The following is a 20,257-nucleotide window of genomic DNA, read 5'->3' as shown; positions in this document are numbered from 1 at the left end:
CAATATAGATACTTCACTTTGACTTGGAATAAAAATGTGGAAATAATAGAAAACGGTACATTATTCTCTGACGTGGGACTGTCAGGGTTGAGTCCGGCTGTCATTCTCTGTCGGGAGCGTCCGTGCTGCTGATGTCCGCCGTGACTGCCTCCTCTTCCGTTTCGGTCGTGACTCTCTGGATCCACCCACAGGTTCCTGCCGGCCACGCGGGAGATGTGGTGCTACCACGCGGTGATGGCGGACGCGCGGCTGTCCCCGACGCCGGGCCCGCAGGTGCGCTGCAGCATTCTGAGCCCCGAGCTGGCCCTGCCGTCCGGGCCCCATGCCACCACCACCCGCTCGCACGGAGCCCTGCACGTCCTGGGTAAGCGGCGCCTCGCCTGCGGCCGCAGCCGCCGACCCACATTAAAGGGGCAACGTCAATGTGCCGTGTGGACTGAGGGGAGACCTGCACATCTCCTATAGGATGCCTGGACACGCTTGCGGCTATGCAGGAGCTGAAGGTGGGCGTGGCCAACACCGAGGAGGAAACGCAGGCTGTCATGAAGGTCTATTCCAAAGAGGACTACAGTGTGGTCAACCGCTTCGAGAGTGAGCGCATTTCCCATAATCCTCGGCAGCACCGGTTGTGTCATGTTAATTCCCCACCATGCGTCCTTTCCCCGGCAGACTTGCACTAACAATAATAAAGTGGGTTTGAATGGCAGGGAGCGCACATGAAATATAACCCTTCCTTCTATTGTAATTCGTTCCGGATACAAGCGTCAGAGAAGCGTAGATGCACATAGACAAATAAATTTTGTGAGGATCTTGGCTTCTGTAACGCGGCACCTGGGCGTGGCGGTTCCCCCGTAGGTCACGGCGGTGGCTGGGGATATTCCGCCCATTCGGTGGAGGCCATCCGCTTCTGCGCCGACGCCGACATCCTGCTGGGGGGCCTGGGGCTCTTTGGGGGCCGGGGGGAGTACACGGCCAAGATCAAGGTGAGCTCCGCCCCCCCCTCCGCAAAACGTCCAAGCGTTTTCCAGAAGCCCTCTCGCCTAGAGGGAATATCAGAGCGACTTACAAATGGGTACAAATCGCAGTATGACCACAGCAAATTAGTACCATCACAGCGTGAATCAGCCACAGTGGGGGAAATTCAATGTGAAGAGCGAGTGACACATTAATAATGCTCTGAAGCCTCGTCTTACACAGTTGTTGTGGTATGAGAATAGAATTAGAATGGCTGTCTGGTCATCTGCTATTTATAAACACATCAGACGGCTGAGACCCCCTTCACGTAAATACTTCTCCGTTTCTGCATAATGCTTCTGTCTGGAACCTCTATTATTACCAACTTACTTGACACTTGGAAATCTTAGACATGCTTAATGATTACATGGTTTTTAACATTCTCTTTGATCAAAGGCGTCCAAAGGCGTCCTGTTCTGTGGCAGATTTAATTTAGGGTAGGAACTGTTCTTGAGAATGACAGGGTGTGTTTGGTTGCTATGATAAATGTTTTTGTGCTTGGTGACTGACACCTTGCAGTTGTTTGAGCTGGGACCAGACGGGGGTGACCACGAGACCGACGGGGACCTGCTGGCTGAAACAGACGTGCTGGCATACGACTGCGCTGCGAGGTAGACCGATGGAGGGGCTATTCCTCTTTTCTATCTCCACTAACTGCGGCAACTGCAAATAATGTCTCTCTGAAATGTCAATTTCACATGTCCATCATTGTGTATGGGTGCTTTGCTTAAGTGCTGTAATGTTGACTTAGTGCCAATGTGAGGAGTGTCTTCGTGAGGATGTACTTGAAGCATTTTTAGCTGAGTAACAGAATTGTGAAAATGACTCGCCTAGAGTTGTCTCTCTCCCTTCTCCTGTTTCACCCATCGTGAAAGCCTCCCAACCGTGCCCAATTAACTCATCCGAATCACCTTGCCCCTTTGCACTGGCGAATGTCTGGTTTGAAAGGCTGACTCCACCCCTCCGCTCCCTCGTCCTATCAGGGAGAAGTATGCCATGATGTTTGATGAGCCGGTGCTCCTGCAGATGGGCTGGTGGTATGTGGCATGGGCCAGGGTTTCGGGTCCGAGCAGCGACTGCGGCTCTCACGGTCAAGTCACCATCACGACTGATGACGGGTACCAATTTTCCTTCTCAATTAATTATTTTATACCTGTTTGCTCTAATTTATTTATTTTTTTCACAAAATTATTGCCATGGAATTTTTACAGTGGAAGGATTGTCCAAGGGTACAACAGCAGTTCTGTTTTGGGGATTAAGATGTTTCATTTATTGTCAACCGATTCCCTGCGTAAGGCTGTGATCCATCCTGGACAGAATACAAGTCCTTTGTAGGGTACATACATGCATACATACATTCCTGCATTCACTTATGCACTATGGGCAATTAAATGATGCCAGTTAGTCTGACTGCCTGTCTTTGAGCTGAGGGAGGGAACTGAAATACACTGGAGCAGTATGATTAGGATCAGAAGGTTGTAGGTTTGAATCCCTCGACCGGCACTCACTGCTGGGCCGTTGAGCAAGGCCCTTAACCCCAACAACTACTGCAGGCACACTGGATAAACAGCTGACCCTGTTCTTTAACCCCAGGCTTCACTCTCACCTGAATCTCTGTCTCGTTGGGAAGTCAGATGGCGTATGTGACAGCTAAAGACTTCATTTTGTCAGGTATAGGTACACAGGAAGTGTCATTGTCAGAGGAAGGTCAGGGGGCGAGCATGTGAATTCCCCATACAGTGGGGCGGAGCGTGGATTCAAGCCCCCAGCCCTGGGGTGTGAGGCAACAGCGCCCCCCCTCACAGCCACTGGGACTGCCCTTTTAGGTACATTTGTGAGTAAAATGCCATTTCCCCCTGTTTGCAGCGTGGTCTTCCAGTTTAAGAGCTCCAAGAAGTCCAACAATGGAACTGACGTGAATGCTGGCCAGATACCTCAGCTGCTGTACAGGCAAGTCTGATTCTTAGCTCTTAGGTCTGGCCGGTATTTAGCAGAAATGCACCGAATACTTGACCTTAATTTTTTTCCCACCCTCTAGGCTTCCATCAAATGATGGGAACTCGGCAAAGGGGAAACAGCAGACCAGCGAGCCTGTGCACATCCTCAAGCGCTCCTTTGCTCGGACTGTTTCAGTGGTTAGTCTCTGTGTGTGTGTATGTGTGTTTTTATTGATCCTTTATTAGGTAATAATTTTGGAATTCTATCATGTTGAGCGTTACTATTTCTATAACACTAGTGCCAGACTGTCACTTCAGAACCTCTGTAATTGCTTTTTAAGGTAAAAATATTTAGTAGAATGTTAAAGGGTTTTCACAGTGTTTAAGTGTTGATGTGGTGCCACAAAAATGTGTGTGTGTGTCTGTGTGGCTTCTATACACGTGTAGAATATTGCAGCATTTAGCATAACTTCAGTGTTCCTTCCCAGAATGCTTTTCTGTCGGTTGTCTGCTAGCTTGCTTAATACACAGTGACCGTCAGTACTTCATGTATTTTTTTTCCACCCACTGAGAGAGAAAATGATAGGGTTTCTCAAAGAAGCAGCTCTGCCTTCGCTGTCATCACTCGCGTGTAAGGCTGCATCCATGAGCATTGCCTTGATCCAGACAATTTCGGTTTGAGGTCCGCAGTCAGCCAGGCTGGTTCCCGTTGCAGACGGCCGGTCCTGGTATACCAGGCTAGAGCAGCAGCAGTCAGCTCTTGTCTTACTGAAAAGGCTGCTGCACACCTGACACATTGATTAAGCTCACTGATCTAAGGGTGATAAGTGTGTACGGTTGTGCACCAGCGGCTGTGCCTGATCGCTGAAGTCACCATTGGTAGGATGTGTCGGCTAGGGGAACTGCAGACCAGCGACAGCCGAACCCTCCAGAGTTTGGGTAGAGTGTCACGGCGGAGGAGCCAATTGCTCCGGTGACTGCATGTAGGGAGACGTAGCGTCGGGAGGGTTAATGAGGGGGAGGCGGCACTGGAAAGCCTGTCTGATTACCCTTTGGAGTGAGAGGGATTTGGGGCGGACATCGTCAGAACGTGAGGCTAATTCACTGCAGGGACCGGCCCTTCAGGCAGTCGATGGCTTTATAAAGATGTCACTTTGGATTCAAGCTCCAAAACAAGATGTGGCTGTTCACAGTGTCAGATGTGCCCAGTGGCTGTTTGCACAGTCTAATGCCCTGCCTGCCCCCCCCCCCCCCCGCCCACCCAGGAATGCTTCGAGTCCCTGTTGAGTGTGCTGCACTGGAGCTGGAGCACGCTGGTGCTGGGAGCCGAGGAGCTGCGGGCCCTCAAGGGCTTCCAGTACACGGCCACGCTGCTGGACCTGGAGCGGCTGCGCTTCGTGGGCGCCTGCTGCCTGCGTCTGCTGCGCGTCTACGTCTGCGAGATCTACCCCGTCTCAGGTGTGCCCACGCCCCCTCTGACACGCCCATTCATTTCACAGGGGACCGAAATGTTACAGATGCACGTGTGAGACATGGCTGTTTACAGCTGTAGAAATGGTAGGACCTCATTGCGGTGGACCTGCGGAATTTATCTAAGTGGGAGGAGCGGGGTCCCTTGGGCTGTTTGTGTTTGAGAAACACCTTTATTCAAAGTAGCTTACAGGAGGTTGCAGTTGAAGTCCCCTGGACTGTGAACCTACGACGTGCGTCGTTAGTGCAGTGCTCAACCTCAGCGGCTGCCAGTCTTAATGAGCAAGTCTGACTTCTGACTTCCTAGGAGATGTTGATTCCCTCTCCCCTAGTCTACTTGTTGAGTGGAGCAAGAAAAAAAAAAAACACATGTACTTTTCAGATTTTAATTAATTAAGTTTTATCAGTTTGCATTAAATTCTTTGTAGGTTATAATGATTGTTCATCACTACATTCTCTGTGATGCTCCTGAAGTCCGTGCTCATGGCCATTCCGATCCATACCATGACACGTTGGCATGGGGCATCAACTGCCAGTCGGAGCCCATAGCTGTAGTGTGGTGGCATGGTGACATTCAGCTTCACAGCACTGCGTTGCAAAATATGAAGGGACAACTTAAATAAAACCATATAGCTGCAGACAGTGACTCCAATAGCCAGGCTGATGCAGCCATATGGTTAAGATGACAACTATGCAATATTTCATTCATTACAAACTCCATAGGAGTTTAGTGAAATGTTTATAAGCCCAGCGGTTTAGCAGAGGGTGTATTTTGATTAATTCACGATGGAGCGGCAGCCTTTATTGCTGAACCTGTGAAAGCTCTCCTATTGGATAAGATCTAGTTTTATTTTTGTACTGATGAGCATAATGATTTTGGAGACATATGTACTGAAAATATACAAGGGCTGCAGCAGAACCCATACGATTAGTATTAGTTTCAGAAATGTTTAGTTTTCCTAGATGAAAAATACAAAGGCAAAACGCAGTAACTACACTGACAGGAAAACCGAAGAAAGGGCCGTCTCGCCTTGGTTTTAGTGTGGATTTTGTAGTTACTGTAATTTTCATACTTCCTTTTTCTTCAAAGCCGTATTTGAACTAAGATCTTTTGTCACCAGCTCAAACAGCCAAAGAAGACCCCCTTATTTGATAAGATAAGCCGCTACTGCGTGTTTCCTTTGTAGGCTGGTATGCGTGTCTAATGGATCAGAGGTGATTGGTTTTCTTCCCTGAAATGCTGAAAACATTGGAGCCGCCTGACTCCCTGAAACATCCGTCTTCCAAAACTGCTTATCCAGGACAGGCTGGACCGTGATATGTGGTTCAGGGCGGGAGCAGGTGCAGGGCGGGGGGACACCCTCCGTCACAGAGTGCGCGCTTGCATTAAAGTCTGTTTCTCAGCCTCCCCGGGGACCTACAGACGGTCCACATTTTTGCTCCCTCCCCGCTCCCTGCCGGAGCAAAAACATGAACAGTCTTGGGGTCCTAGTTATTCTAGTTAGCCTTTATAAAATATAAACCTATTCTTGTTACATCCTTGTTACTGTATTTTGAAATGGCCTTATGTAAAAGATCTTTTTAGTCCATCGATCAAGTGCATTTAACAGGAATTTATACATTTAATGAGTTTAGTTTGGTCTGAGTTGTCTGTGACTGTACAAGGGTGTGAAAAATACCTGGCATAGCGACCTAAGGGAGTGGGAGGGCGTGGCCGCCCTTCGTGTTGGGAGGAAAAGTTCCACAGCCCCATTTGGCCCTTGTTTGGAGCGGTTTGTTTATTTTGGTGTATTTTGTTTGTCTCAGTCCCCGTAACCAAGGAACCAGTTTACCAGACCCATGGTCCTTGATCTTATCTCGTGTAACTGTTTTGTCGTCTTATTCCATGCACATCGGTCTCACATCGGTATCTCATTGTTGGTGTATTTTTGGTCTTTTTTTTAATTCATGAAAGCAGCTGCTCCTCTTGGTATTTCTGCTTTTGTGTTTCCTGGCCCCAGAGCCGCTGCATTCCTGCTGAGCCCTGAATGAGCCTCGCTGCCAAGCCGAATCACGTGCCTCTGTTTACCATCGTGAACCGAGGCGTGTCCATACAGCCACGCTGTTTCGTCGCAGAAATTTCCTGTTTTCACCAGGACCAATTAAAAATAATGATTTCACTTGAGTTCCGCAGAGGTGTGGTGCAGGGCGGGGCTTCTCAGCCACTGGGCCCAGTTCACTAGTGGCCTCTGGTGGCCAAATGTGGATCTGGGTCTGCAATAGGTCGCTGCAAAAGCTTGAACCTGTCCATAGCCAGAAAAAATGCACTGGTTATTACCTAGAGGGACACCCCCCCCCCCCCCCAAACGGGCATAATAAGTAGCCAAGCTTTGTTGAGAATGTGATGCAGTGACATGCTTTTGAATAATGTTCTATGCCTGTTTTAACTGGTGTCCATGCTTTCCTCCATCAGCCAGCACCAAGGCTGTGGTGGAGGAGTCCAGCAGGCTGGCGGAGTGCGTGGGGAAGACGCGCGGCCTGCTGAAGAAGATCCTGTCGGAGGGCGTGGATGGTCGTCTGACGCAGCTGGACAACGATCCCCAGGGCTACCTGAGCCAGCCGCTGGCTCTGCTGGAAGCCGTGCTGCAGGAGTGTCACAACACCTTCACTGTCTGCTTCCATGCCTTCTACCCAACCCCCGCCCTGCAGTGGGCCTGTCTCTGCGACCTGCTCAACTGCCTCGACCAGGTGGGCACGCTCTGTCCTGACGCGGGTGCAGGCTTCGGTGATGCCGGAGGTGGCTGCAGATACGAGGCCCCGAGCTGCACTTAACTGGGAATGACCGGCGGGCAGCGTTGTGCTTGTGGGTGCAGTTTAGGCCATAGCTCTGTGAAGCTTGTGTGTTGCTCAGTGTGGTGATGTCACTTCCTCTCTGTCGTAGACTTCCCTGTTCAGCAGAACCATTACCACTACATCTCTGTGGTGATGTCATTTCCACTCACAGTTGTAGAATTCTCTCTTCAGCAGAACCAATACCACTACATTTCCTCTTTTCTGTGAGCAAATGTGTGCCTTATAATGAGGCAGGCCAGGCAGGCCTGTAGCCAGAAAAAAATTTTGGGCTGGCAATCCCCGTCTGTTGATTTTGAGAGCAAATTTCTTGGAGGGTTCAAATCAAACGTAGAGTTTTGCTAACTAACTACATACATGCCTGATTGATAGCAAACATTTTTTTTCGCCACCAATTTTACTTGTACTGCGTGCCTCAGGCCAACCAAGGTGTAGTTACCTCTGTGTCCTGTGATTTCTGCATTTTCTTCAGTTTAGCATGCTGCTGTTTGGATTAGGAATTAGTAAAAAAAAAATAATAACAGTGGGTGCAGACATGAATATAGCAAGTGATTAATTAGATTGAAATGAAAAGCTTGTCTCGGATAATGGGTTTTACAGACATGGAGGCGAACCCGTCAGTTTTCCAAACATGGCGGTGATCCTGTTTGTGTTCCGTCTCCTCTAGGACATCCAGGAAGCCAACTTCCGCACGTCCAGCAGCCGCCTCCTGGCCGCCGTCATGTCGGCGCTGTGCAACACCTCTGTGAAGCTGACCTCCATCCTGCCCATCGCGTACGAAGGCGAGGGGCTCCTGCGCACGCTCGCCAAGCAGGTCAGCACGGAGAACGACTCTGCTCTCGCTCACCGCTTCCCCCTGCTGGTGGCACACATGGAGAAGCTCAGCTATGTGAGTATCAGTCTGCACATGAGCGCAGCCTCTCTCCAAGTTCACAGCCCCCTAATTCATACATTCCCAGAAAGGCTTTTTTAAACCTAATTTCAGTCAGTATTTTTGTTTGGGTTCTATGGAGCTATCATATTTACTGGCTAATTTTTTTGTTTATTACTTAACTTTTAAAATTAAAATTACTTACCTGGGCCAAAATTGCTAAAATCTGAAGAATAGAATTGCTGAACCTTTGTATCATTACTGGTAGTTATTGGTATTAATCATATATTAGTTAATAGTTTTGGAATTCTATAATGTAACTGAAAAATTTTACGTAAATTTTGTCATAAAGCTCTTGCTGTAGTACACGTCACTGTTTGCCTTAATGGGGTGTTACCATTTCCATAATACTAGTGCCAGACCATCACTTCAAAACCCCTGTAATCATTTTTTAGGTAAAATTGTTTAGTAGAGTGTTAAAGGGCTTTCACAGTGTTTAGGTGTTGATGATGTGGTGCCTACTTAGAGAGCAGCCTACAGAAATGTGTGTGTGTGTGTGCAGAGCGAGGAGAACCTGATGGGTCTGACGAGTTTCCGGGAGGTCTTGGAGAAGATGCTGGTGATCGTGGTGCTGCCGGTGAGGAAGAGCTTACGGAAGGAGCTGGAGCTCTTCTCCCCACACCTGGTGTCGAACACGTGCAGCTTGCTGGCCAGCATTGTGAACGAGCTGACTGCCTCCGCACTGGGCACCGAGGTACGGCCTCCACCCCGAAAAGCAAAACTGTTAGTCACCCAGATGCAACTGAACTAAATGCAACACGCCCTGCTTTATGATCTGTATACTAGGAATTAGCTGAGTCACGGAAACGGGTCTTGTCGTGGTTATTGGCCTGGCTTATTGATTCTCCTGTAGAAAGCCTCCCACTCATTCCGCAACGCCATTGGCTACTGCCATGGCAACTGTTCTGCAGGCCTTTTTCATCATATAGCTGGGGAGCGGCCATTTTCTCCCCTGGTATTTCAGAGATGCTGAGCCATTTTTTTTCCCCCCAACCCTGTGGTTTTTATAAATTCAGCAGAGCTGAATAACACGTTCTCACCACATACTTCTGCGGTTTGTATATACTTGTAATATTTGATGTCCTTTAGAAACAAGATGCTTTGAATGTAAACCACATTATTTAAGATTTTGAAACTGTTATGTCATCTCTTTATTGCCCTCTATCTTTTTTTTTTTTTTATCTCCCGAGGTTATGGTTTGTTTAATAATTGTTAGCCTTCATGTATAACCTATTTCACCAATAATAATATAGTTCTAGGAGCTTACATGTGGTGAAAACTCCAGTAACTAGCCAAACAGATGTTTGTGACGTATTTATTATAGTTTAATTGCCGTTCAGTTCGTAAGTGTGATTTTATAGGACACGCAGTATAAGTGGCCCGTAAAAACGCGCTCTAAGGAGTCCCCCCCCCGCTGCGTGTGGTGCAGGTGGACCGCCTCAGCTCCCTGCACTCTGTGAAGTGCACCCCCAGCCGCTTCACCAAGACCAGTCAGGGCCGCAGCTGGAACACAGGCAACGGCTCGCCGGACGCCATCTGCTTCGTGGTGGACAAGCCGGGCGTGGTCCTGGTGGGCGTCTGCGTCTACGGCGGCGGCGGTATCCACGAGTACGAGCTGGAGGTGCTCGCTGATGATGTAAGCGCCCGTATCTGCCAGACTCGCGTGTCGCTCTTGCTGAAATGCAACTGTGCTGCGCAGCTGGATTCTGTAATTGTTTTGTACAGCTTTATGGTGAGATTTAGACGCCTTGAAGGTTATTTTACCACTAGTGCTTTCATAAAATTTTATGATGATGTGACTCTAGGGGAGGGTGGCATGCTGGCTCAGCGGGGAAGGCTGCTGCCTCACATCTCCAGGGTTAGGGGTTCGAATCCTGCCCTGTGTGTGTGGAGTTTTATGTTCTCCTGTCATCTTGGGTACTCCAGTTTCCTCATGCGGTCCAAAGAGTTGCAGTTATGGTGGCATGTGTGAGATTGTGTGTATGTGCCCTGCGATGGATTGGCAGCCTGCCCAGGGTGCTTTGCAGTCTTTTGCCCTGTGCTGCCTGGGATTGACTCTCTGTCCATTCATAACCGCTTATCCTAGTCAGGATCAAAAGGTGGAGGGGGGATGACCTTTAAAAGTTGCATTATTTGACCCATGTATTTATATTACCTGATGACTCAGTTTAATTTCCTACAGCCTGCAAGGCGGCAGCCTTAGACCAGCATTCTAATGTCTTCCCCGTTTCTCTTCAGGCCCAGACGGAGCACCCGGGGGATTCTGCTCATTCTCACAGGTGGACGTCTCTCGAGCTGGTGAAAGGCACTTATAGCACCGACGACTCGTCGAGCGACATCGCTGAAATCCGTCTGGACAAAGTAGTGCCGTTGAAGGTATCTGCACCTGCTTCCTCCCGGCTCTGCTCTCACGCATCCTCTCGCCTCTTAAATCTGACAAACCGTCACGTCTTCCGCAGGAGAATGTCAAGTATGCCGTCCGCCTACGTAACTACGGCAGTCGCACGGCCAATGGGGATGGGGGCATGACCACAGTCCAGTGCTCCGATGGGGTGACCTTCACGTTCAGCACCTGCAGTCTGAGCAGCAATGGAACCAACCAGACCCGAGGGCAGATTCCCCAGATTCTCTACTACAGGTGAGACATTTCAGCGTTCTACTACCTTGACAGATATTTCATGAGAAATCTTTAGAAATAAAATGAAATTTGTCTGAATATACATAATTTGTAGTTTAGCAATAATAATACTAAAATTAGGAATCCCTCTGTAATCCCGCATTTGATGGTTTTGGTACTACAGGAGTGAGTATGACGGAGATCTGCAGTCCCAATTACTCAGCAAGGCCAACGAAGAGGATAAGAACTGCAGCCGTGCTCTGTCTGTGGTCAGTGCCGTGGTGCGAGCGGCCAAGGACCTGCTGCACAGGGCCTTTGCTGTGGACGGTGAGCACCGCCCGGGCGGACCGAGGCGCTCGCAGGCTTCCGCTGTGATCAGGCAGCTATAGGCTCTCTCACTTTTTCATCCCTTTCTTCTGCAGCGGATGACATTCCAGAAGTATTGAGCTCCTCCAGTCTCTTCTCAATGCTGGTTCCCCTTGTCCTGGCCTACATTGGTCCAGTGGCAGCATCTGTTCCCAAGGTGAAGCGATCTGATTGTTTCTTTCTAAATGGAGAAAGATGGATGATTTTTCCTCCCGTGACTTTTTCATTGTGCACTATATAGTGGTGTAGAGAATATATGAGAGGCTGTGCAGATTAATGTCACAGCATATGTGGTGACATGCGTCTGAATGTCTTGTGACCTCTCGCTCATAAGACAGACTGGTCCCTCTCATGTGTTTTAGCGGTTATTGCCCATAATCAGCCTTTGACATCGGAGGTGTCCTTTCCCATCAGGCCGCAGTGGAGGTCTTTGGACTGGTGCAGGAGCTGCTTCCTGCTGTTTCTGCTCTGAATCAGAAATATGCCCCGCCCTCCTTCAACCCCAACCAATCCACCGACAGCGCCACCGGCAACCAGCCAGACCAGGGCCTGTCTGCCTGCACCACGTCCAATCACTATGCGGTTATTGAGAGTGACCACCCCTACAAGCCGTCAGCTGTCACCCAGTATAAGGTAAAGCATGGCTGTGTTTGTTGTTCATTCTCTCTCTCTCTCTCTCTCTCTCTCTCTCTCTCATAATAATGCATGCCACCTATATTACTCTATTTTAATATGAATTTTGTATTGATTGTGTTTTGTTTTTCTATGCTGCTGCTAGGTTCCATATTCGCATGCTTTGTTCCCCCACGCGCCTGTCCCCTCTCCTGCAACTGTCGCACGAGAATTTCACTGTTTTTCGGAACACGTCACAAAACTCGAAAACGTGAATTGCAGAGAGCTCCCAGACACGGGTGGAGAAACAAGTCCAAAGTCATAATTAATGCATTTTGAAACACATTTTTAGGATGTTTTGATGGGGTCTGTTTGGAATCCTGCACGGCTCGTTCTTTCTGTCCTTAAACGCCGTCCTCGGTGACTCTCCCCAGGTGGCGTTCCCGGACTGTGTGCGCTGGATGACCATCGAGTTTGACGCGCAGTGCGGCACGGCCCAGCCCGAGGACGTACTGCGCCTGTTCATCCCCAGCAGGTCCTTGCACTTCTCTGGGATGGGCTCCAAGCCGCTGGTTCACGAGACCATCAACGCCTGGACGGAGCTGAAGAAGTTCTTCGGCTCTGTGGGCTGGCCCACCACTGTGCTGGTGCTGCCAGGTACCTGCGCGACTGCCAGTCTGAGCCCAGCTGCATTGCTGCCGTCGCATGCTGTAGCGCGGCAGCAGTCCATGCCAACTTTTTAGCTTTTTCTTTATTGCGTCTGACATTTTCCCTTTTTTCGATACCTTAAGATTGCAGACAGTTGTTTTATATTTGCATTTGCTTTTATATAGCAGATGCTTTTGACCAAAGTACATACAGGTGAAGCAAATAGCACATTACAAACACAGGTGCTGTCAAGGAGTCGACTAGACATGAGTGCAGCTAGGCTGAGCTTCCAGTGAATGTCCAGGTACGAGTGTAAGCAGGACTGGAGCAGGAGATACACAACAGATTCTGACTAAGCAACAACCTAAACATACAAATATATAATAATAGTTATGTCCCTTTTTTATTATTTATGTAGGTCTGGTACACAAACAATAACCACTGCAGCCAACCATGAGTTTGTTTTACGTGCAAATACTGAACTATTTTTGCTGGTCGTTTTATAAAAAATTATAACCATCTATGAATGGACTGGCATTAAAGGTCAAGGTTATACAATCGAATGACTGGCCGAATTAGCACTGACTTCAAAGTTCATGTCTGTTTTGACCTATGAATGTAGTGGTTGACATTGACCTTTAGTGAAATCTGTTTTTTTCCCAGGCAATGAGGCCGTCTTCTCATTGGAGACTGCCTCCGACTATGTGAAAGATGAGAAGGCTTGTTTTTATGGGTTCAAATGTATCGCCGTTGGTTATGAATTCAACCCTGGACCAGATGAGGTAGGAGAAATATTTTAGAAACATTTGTTTTTTTTTTAATGAGATGAAACTCTAGTAGATGCATAGTTCACTACTAGCACCGTGAGATTCAAATCCTGCAGTAACTAATATTGCCATTTTCATTTGGCTCAGAGTACATGCTGTCCTACCAAACTAAATAAATTGTGCAGTCAGTACTTAATGACTTGTTAGACATCTGTTTTCAAAACACTATCGTATGTAGACGGAATGTGTTTTACTTTTTGGTTTTCTTGAGTGCAAACCTAGTTTTCTTAGAGCGCAATATCATAACTAAACAAACGGTCCTGGTCTGTGTTTCAGGGGATCGTCCAGTTAGAGAAGGAGCTGGCGTTCCTGGGTAGCCTGTGTGCCGCTGCCTTAATGAAGAAGGATTTGGCTCTTCCTATAGGCAAGAGATGTCTCATCTGTTGTCATACTGCTTCAGAAGAAACAGACGCTTTGTAGCATATTGCTATAATGGTTTAGTAATTTAAACAGAAGGCAGGGTTTCCCCTGAAAAGAAAGCTGCACGCTATAGCACAGGACTTGGGCTTAAATGTCGGGTAGTATGGCATATTCTTACCGTAACTATGAACAAATCCTTACTCCGTAATTAAAACCTGGGCATGTTTGTGTGTGTCCTGACTCTGCCACGTCCCTCACAGGGCTCAGGGAAATCCCGAGTTGCTGGTAGAAAAGCAAGTGTATTGTATCACATTTCTGCATTTATTTGTTTTTTTTCTTCTTCAAAGTTATTTTTGGTGCAATTTGATTGCAGGAAATGAGTTGGAAGAGGACCTCGAGATAATTGAGGAAGCATCTCTCCAGGTGAAATATCTTATCCTTTGAAAAGACTAGAATGAAGCACTTGCTGTGGAGCGCATGGTGATCTCTTCCAGCTTCTCTGCCTGATGCCCGTGTATCTGCCTGTGCCAGGTCTGCAAGGCCCATGCTGGCATTCTGGGGAAAGGCCTGGCTCTCTCCCACTCGCCCACCATCCTCGAGGCCCTGGAGGGAAACCTGCCCTTACAGCTGCAGAGCAACGAGCACTCCTTCCTGGAGGACTTCATCACCTGCGTGCCAAACTCCAGCGGAGGCCGCCTGGCCCGGTGGGTCTGGATGACTGTCGCTCTTGGTCTGTGGAGTCATTTCTCCCCGCTAGGACCGCATGGTCATTTTGGAATTCACCTCCTTTCCCAGATGGCTGCAGCCAGATTCCTACGCTGATCCCCAGAAGACCTCTCTCATCCTGAATAAAGATGACATTCGTTGTGGCTGGCCCACCACTTTGGTGGTACAAACGAAGGACCAGTATGGAGATGTGGTACATGTACCGAACATGAAGGTTAGGGTTGCCCTTTTAATTTTATTGGGTTGAAGTTTGCTGACTTGGAGATGATTAGTCTTTGTGTTTGGGTATATAACACATGTAGCTATGCCTGCTTGAGACCTTCCAAAGGCTATTCGTTGTACGTTTAGGTCGAGGTCAAGGCTGTGCCAGTCTCCCAGAAGAAACCCCCCCAGCAAGAAGGTGGTAAGAAGCTGCAGCGCTTCCCGGGGGGCTCAACACAACCCATTACCGGAGCTGACCTCACATTTGGGGGCCTGTCCGCGCCCAAACTGGATGCCACCTATGAACCCATGATCATCAAAGAGGCTCGTTACATTGCCATCACCATGATGAAGGTACGAGAGACCTGCTGCTTTCGGTTTTGAATTACACATTGAGGAAATTTGAAATTTGTTATTGATGTGCGGTGCAACCTCTTATATTAATGTTTACCAAATCCGGTCCTCGGGGACCCGCAGCAGTCCATATTTTTGCTCCCTCCCAGCTCTCAGTAGGGAGCAAAAATGTGGACTGTCTGACAGGGAGCTGGGAGGGAGCAAAAACATGGACTGTCTGTGGGTCCCCAAGGATCAGATTGGGAAACACTGTCTTAATGCTATACTTTTGTTATTTTGTTTTGCGCAGTAGGTAAGAATCAGCAGTTTTTTTTGCGTATTCTATTTTTTAGTCTTATGAAAACTACTCATTCGAAGAGCTTCGGTTTGCATCCCCAACTCCAAAGAGGTAATCTTTGTTTTTTTTTAATATGGGACCTCTTCTCTGTCAATGTTTGGTGTCATTTTGGAAAAATCTCCTGCGTGGTCGTCCCTCAGGCCCAGTGAGAACATGCTGATCCGGGCCAACACTGATGGTACCTACAGCGCCAACTGGACCCCTGGTGCTGTGGGCCTCTACACCATTCATGTGACCATTGACGGGATTGAGATCGGTAAACGAATCTTCAGCATGTCCTTTTCGCTGAGGATTGTAGGGCAGAATGGGCTTGTGGATTCAACCCCGAGTGGGTTTGTATGTATGATGATGACGGCGCTTTTACGCTTCCTCTTCAGATGCTGGCCTGGAGGTCGAGGTGAAGGATCCTCCCAAGGGTATGATTCCACCGGGGACTCAGATGATCAAACTGAAGGCTGAGCCTCAGCCAAGCAAGGTAGACTTTGTTCACATCTTCCAGTAACAGCTACTTGCATTTTCGATGGGGGGTCGCCCCTTTGTTAATGCGGCCCGAGGCATGAATTGGATTCAGAGGCATGTTTTTGATGACCAGTGTGCAAATAGCCGGGGCATGACTTCACCTCTTTGAAGGGTATCTGTAAGGTAACTACCTTAAACCTTAGAATACAATAGTGGTACTTCATTCATCCCCATGGGGAAGTTCGCTTTTGGCCGACCCCATCCCGCACTCCAATGTCGAGACACCAATGCACCTGAGCCGTTCTCTGGCATTTTACTGAAGTACGCTTGATGCATTCTGAAGGAGCCTCGTCGGTTTCTAACGCATTCACGGCATGGGAGCCTTTCATCACCACACGCATTTGTTTGTTCGAAGAACAGGCAATTTCAAACCAACTGTGGAAGTAAGCACAGGTTCTGTAATCGTTTCGCATCATTTTATCCCCTCCTCATTCATTACAATGTGAAATCTGTAGATTAGTACCACAGGGTTCTGCGGCTGGTTCTCGCATGTCTGACGTGTTCCTGCGACAGGAGGTTGCTGCATGACATTTGCATGCCTTCCATTCTGGCTTCCTTTTTGCCCTGACTCCTCTCCGCTCCTGCCCTCAGTCGCCTGCTCTCTCCTCTCCTGCCTTCTAGCCCCATCTCACGATCTCCACTCTGCTTCTCTCAGACCCGCAGATTTGTGGCCAAGGACAGCGCGGGGCTGCGTGTGCGCAGCCACCCGTCCCTGCAGAGCGAGCAGATAGGCATAGTGCAAGTCAATGGGACCATCACTTTCATTGATGAGGTAAACTGCTCTAGAGTCAGAGGGGCTTGCTTTCCTGTCCATGTTAACCAGAAAGTGCTCTAACATCACTGTAGATTCCAGTAACTGTGCGCCTAGTGTCTACACGCGAAGTAGAATCATCACTGTAGCTTTTTTTGTTTACTTTTTTTTTCTTTTTTTTTGCACGCTTTCGTTTGGTTGTTTTGTTTCGATTCTTATCTGTGAAAGAAACCGAGGCTGCAGTAGGAGAATGGGGCTGGGTGCTAGTGTACTGCATTGGTGGTCCCAGAAGCGGTCAAAAAAAACCAGTACAGGCTGAGATGTAGCTCTGCATGCTGATTATTACTGAAGGCCACATCCTCTCACTACTTCCTTTCTGCACAGCTTGGATGTCTTGTTTTGTTTCTGCTGCTATACAATGACCTTCTGCAAGCTCCTGCATCTCTACTGTAGACGCAGTATGTCTATACGACGTAGTGTGCAGAAACGGGACGTGGGCCCCCCCTACAGACTGGCATTTGGTATTGTCAGTTCCAGTAACATCACACCCCCCCCCCCATCTCCCACTTCCACTCTTCCCTCCACTGTCCAGTCATGTGGTCAGGTTATCGCATGGCCACCACTACTGAGCATGGCTTAGCGGGTACACCCTGCCATGGGCTCTCGCGCTCTCAGCATTTCTGGGTGGTCCGTACCTGGCCCCACCTCACCTGCAGCCTTGGGGTCTGTCAGACGGGCCAGCTAGTGGAGTAACGGCAGGGGGGTGGGTGCACTCTCGCTTGTTTTCCCCCTGTAGATCCGCAATGATGATGGGGTGTGGCTCAGGCTCAACGATGAGACTGTAAAGAAGTACGTTCCCAACATGAATGGGTACACTGAGGCATGGTGTCTCTCGTATAACCAGCACCTGGGCAGGAATCTCCTGGTCCCTGATGACGTAAGTAAAGGCCTCAGGAATGGAAGGGGCCCCCCAATGCTGCCAAAGGCCGCCCCCCCCCCACCACCACGAAGCCATATATCTGGGGAAGATCTTTACACCTCATTTCAATTTCCCCACACTGTATTTAATTTTTTTTTGTTTTTACTCAAATGCCCACACATGAAGTTATATAATACTGCATCTGTCCTGAGGAGACAAGCTGGGCCATTGTGCAAACTTCAGCCCCAGCGAAACTACTTCCAGGGGTCAAGAGAATCGTTTCTAACAGGATTTATGTTTGAATCTAGAAGTATCCCAAAGCTTTGGAGTCTAAATGTAATGTAAACTGCTCTGTTAGAGGAATCAACAGAAAGATACCAGTGTGCTGCCATGACTTGCCTTCTGGGCTTTTCTCTGTACTCAGTGTTTCCCCCCCCCCCCCCCCTCCATGGACCTCAGCATATCAGCAAAATGCTTCTTCTATAGCAGTGTTTCTGAAACCGGGCCTTGGGGACCCTCCAGACAGTCCAGGTTTTTGCTCCCTCCCAGTTCTCAGTAGGAAGCAAGAATGTGGACCGTCAGGGAGGGAGCTGGGAGAGAGCAAAAACATGGACCGTCTGGAGGTCCCTGAGGACCGGGTTGGGAAACACAGCTCTATAGGACCGGTATTTGGCACAAAATATTAGGGATTTTGCCAACAGATCAGAAATATTAGTTGGCAAAATCGCAAAGCATAGCATACATAAGACAGCACTGCCCTGAACCCTTAGGGCTGCCCGCCCTCAGTCTCCGCCATGACACAGCCGCTGTCCCTCAGCGATGCATCTCAGCCTCGCACACGCCAGGGTGCATTCAGAGGAAGTGGCCGTGTCGGGCATTTGTTCCAACAGCATGACGCACGACATCCTCTCTGGAATGTTGCTCTTCTTTTTACTGCTTTCAGTGACAACATCACATAATAAAATAAATCATAATATGATTAAAAATACATATATTTTTAATACTTCAGTGTAACCCGCTTTCAGTATCATTAATCTTAAATCATATTAACCTTTAATTAATGTTCTTTTTCCCTCCAGTAACTGTTCTTGGCTTTACTTGGTTTGTCTTTGTTTTAATGCCTGGCTGTGATTACAGATTTTTTATTTTTTTTTAACTTAATTATAACTCACTTGGCTACATGGCAGACAGAGGGCTTTATGGAAGCTGCATGCCATGTGACGTTTTTGGTCCCGATTCCCTGTAGTCCATACCCCACACGTCATAATGCTGCCACTCGACATAAAGGAAGGTTTTCCAGACTAATAAGCATTCGCTTCATGAATTCCTTTCTGATATTTTTCTCAATGCATCCTTAAGTGTAGTAAGTAAGTTAAGGATGTTGGCTCTTTCAGCATGAGAGATCTCAGCAAGAGGGACATTCATGTATTTATTTTTTTGCTACAATGCTTTCGTGGAAGGTTTTATCGCTTCTTTTTATGAGTTGCACCTGCGTTTAATTGCAGTGTTTTAAAAGTTCTGTTTTGCACAGATGCTGAAAATAGGTTGCATGTTTAGAATCCAGTTTACTGAAACGCTGTTGTAACCTTGATAAGCTTTGCTTAAATTATCAGTACAAAGCAATTTCCAACAAGCCTTAAAAGTACCGAAAAGCAGGAAACTTTATCTGTACCTTTGTTTAAAATGATCTGCTAAGCAATACATGATGTATTTATAGCTATAAAACGTAGAAAATATCTCTCTTCTATTTTGTGTGAATGAATGCTTTAGGGACAGAACCTCTGTTAAGTTAGTCCCTTGTGCTACGTTTTACCAAACCAGCTTGGATGAAGGCCTTCCCTTTTTCTGTTATGATGTCACCTGTACTTGCTTGCTCCTGTCACTTGTTTTTGCTGAATCATTTCTTTCTGTGAAACGCCACATAAATATGTAGGTGGAGCACTTGACAGTCGGATGTAAAAATCTTGGAAATGAACAAAAGTTTTTACAGAACTAACCAATAACATTGGTCACCTTAGTATGCATCATGTAACCCTTATTGTACTCACTGCTAATTACATGTTCTTTCTTGAATTAATATTTGTAGTCCTTTATTTTACCGAAGTTTGCAGTTTCCTCTTAAAATTGGTAATGAAGTAATAGCAGAGCCTTCTTGGACAGTATAATAGAGGACAGTTCAATTTATACAAGAACAGTTATGTGCAAAGCTTTGGCCACCCCTGGTCAAAACGTTATAAAGCACATGTAAGTGAACAAGCCATATATGTTAGTTAAATAAGACATTTTGCTTAATACTCTGTAACATGTCACTCAGTCAACTATGAAATGCTTACAGGAAAGAAATAATAAGGTTTAGGAATGACCATCAGCCTCCCTCTATCAGAAGATGGTTAAAAATGTGTTGGTCTCTTATAGTGAATCTTAACAGTAGTTTACAATAGCTTGATTTCCCTGGAAACCGTATGGAAAAATTCCAAAGGATAGAATGGAATGATGCCTAAATGCTAAGGGAAGCATTATATCTGCCAGCGAAGGTGTTACTGCCTCGAAAGGTGCATGTGTCTTTTTCCAAGTGTTTCATGCTTTTCAGCTAGTGGGAAATATGAAAGACAGTGAATGCTAATTATGTGTTAACACTTTCTCAAGGATGTTATGTTTAATCAGGTGGAGATTGGTCCTACACTTTCGTCAGGAGTGCCCAAAATTTGCTCGACGCTGTGCTGGCCATCATTGAATTTCATAAATGTTACAGGCCTCTTGAGTCCCAAATCGCAGCTAAAGTAAAAACGGTGGCCCATGTGCTACTGATGTTAGGCTTAGGGCAGGAGTAATGCTCTTC

The 20,257-nt window shown here is 47.6% G+C and overlaps 1 protein-coding gene across 12 annotated transcripts in view; it reads left to right on the top strand.

The window, feature by feature from the left end:
* The window catches only part of mycbp2 (MYC binding protein 2), an 80,447-nt gene that overhangs the window by 36,704 nt on the left and 23,486 nt on the right, over positions 1 to 20,257 (top strand). For 8 of the 12 annotated variants that reach the window (XM_023798764.2, XM_023798226.2, XM_023798616.2 and 5 more), the window contains 29 exons: positions 192 to 364; positions 466 to 591; positions 856 to 983; positions 1,534 to 1,625; positions 1,998 to 2,132; positions 2,881 to 2,964; positions 3,053 to 3,149; positions 4,217 to 4,409; positions 6,874 to 7,148; positions 7,918 to 8,139; positions 8,684 to 8,875; positions 9,611 to 9,817; positions 10,420 to 10,557; positions 10,641 to 10,819; positions 10,983 to 11,125; positions 11,221 to 11,321; positions 11,579 to 11,797; positions 12,211 to 12,433; positions 13,088 to 13,206; positions 13,528 to 13,615; positions 13,985 to 14,034; positions 14,143 to 14,315; positions 14,407 to 14,551; positions 14,686 to 14,892; positions 15,225 to 15,280; positions 15,370 to 15,485; positions 15,607 to 15,704; positions 16,404 to 16,520; positions 17,296 to 17,436. In XM_023798764.2, the coding sequence (XP_023654532.2) occupies positions 192 to 364; positions 466 to 591; positions 856 to 983; positions 1,534 to 1,625; positions 1,998 to 2,132; positions 2,881 to 2,964; positions 3,053 to 3,149; positions 4,217 to 4,409; positions 6,874 to 7,148; positions 7,918 to 8,139; positions 8,684 to 8,875; positions 9,611 to 9,817; positions 10,420 to 10,557; positions 10,641 to 10,819; positions 10,983 to 11,125; positions 11,221 to 11,321; positions 11,579 to 11,797; positions 12,211 to 12,433; positions 13,088 to 13,206; positions 13,528 to 13,615; positions 13,985 to 14,034; positions 14,143 to 14,315; positions 14,407 to 14,551; positions 14,686 to 14,892; positions 15,225 to 15,280; positions 15,370 to 15,485; positions 15,607 to 15,704; positions 16,404 to 16,520; positions 17,296 to 17,436 (4,237 nt within the window). The remainder of the gene's footprint in view (positions 1 to 191; positions 365 to 465; positions 592 to 855; positions 984 to 1,533; positions 1,626 to 1,997; positions 2,133 to 2,880; positions 2,965 to 3,052; positions 3,150 to 4,216; positions 4,410 to 6,873; positions 7,149 to 7,917; positions 8,140 to 8,683; positions 8,876 to 9,610; positions 9,818 to 10,419; positions 10,558 to 10,640; positions 10,820 to 10,982; positions 11,126 to 11,220; positions 11,322 to 11,578; positions 11,798 to 12,210; positions 12,434 to 13,087; positions 13,207 to 13,527; positions 13,616 to 13,984; positions 14,035 to 14,142; positions 14,316 to 14,406; positions 14,552 to 14,685; positions 14,893 to 15,224; positions 15,281 to 15,369; positions 15,486 to 15,606; positions 15,705 to 16,403; positions 16,521 to 17,295; positions 17,437 to 20,257) is intronic. The other 4 variants (XM_023799075.2, XM_023799006.2, XM_023798538.2 and 1 more) reach the window with 3 other exon arrangements.

The sequence above is a fragment of the Paramormyrops kingsleyae genome, chromosome 1 (assembly GCF_048594095.1).
Source record: "Paramormyrops kingsleyae isolate MSU_618 chromosome 1, PKINGS_0.4, whole genome shotgun sequence".
NCBI classification, from domain to species: Eukaryota; Metazoa; Chordata; class Actinopteri; order Osteoglossiformes; family Mormyridae; genus Paramormyrops; species Paramormyrops kingsleyae.
This window is presented reverse-complemented; position numbering and strand designations above follow the sequence as displayed.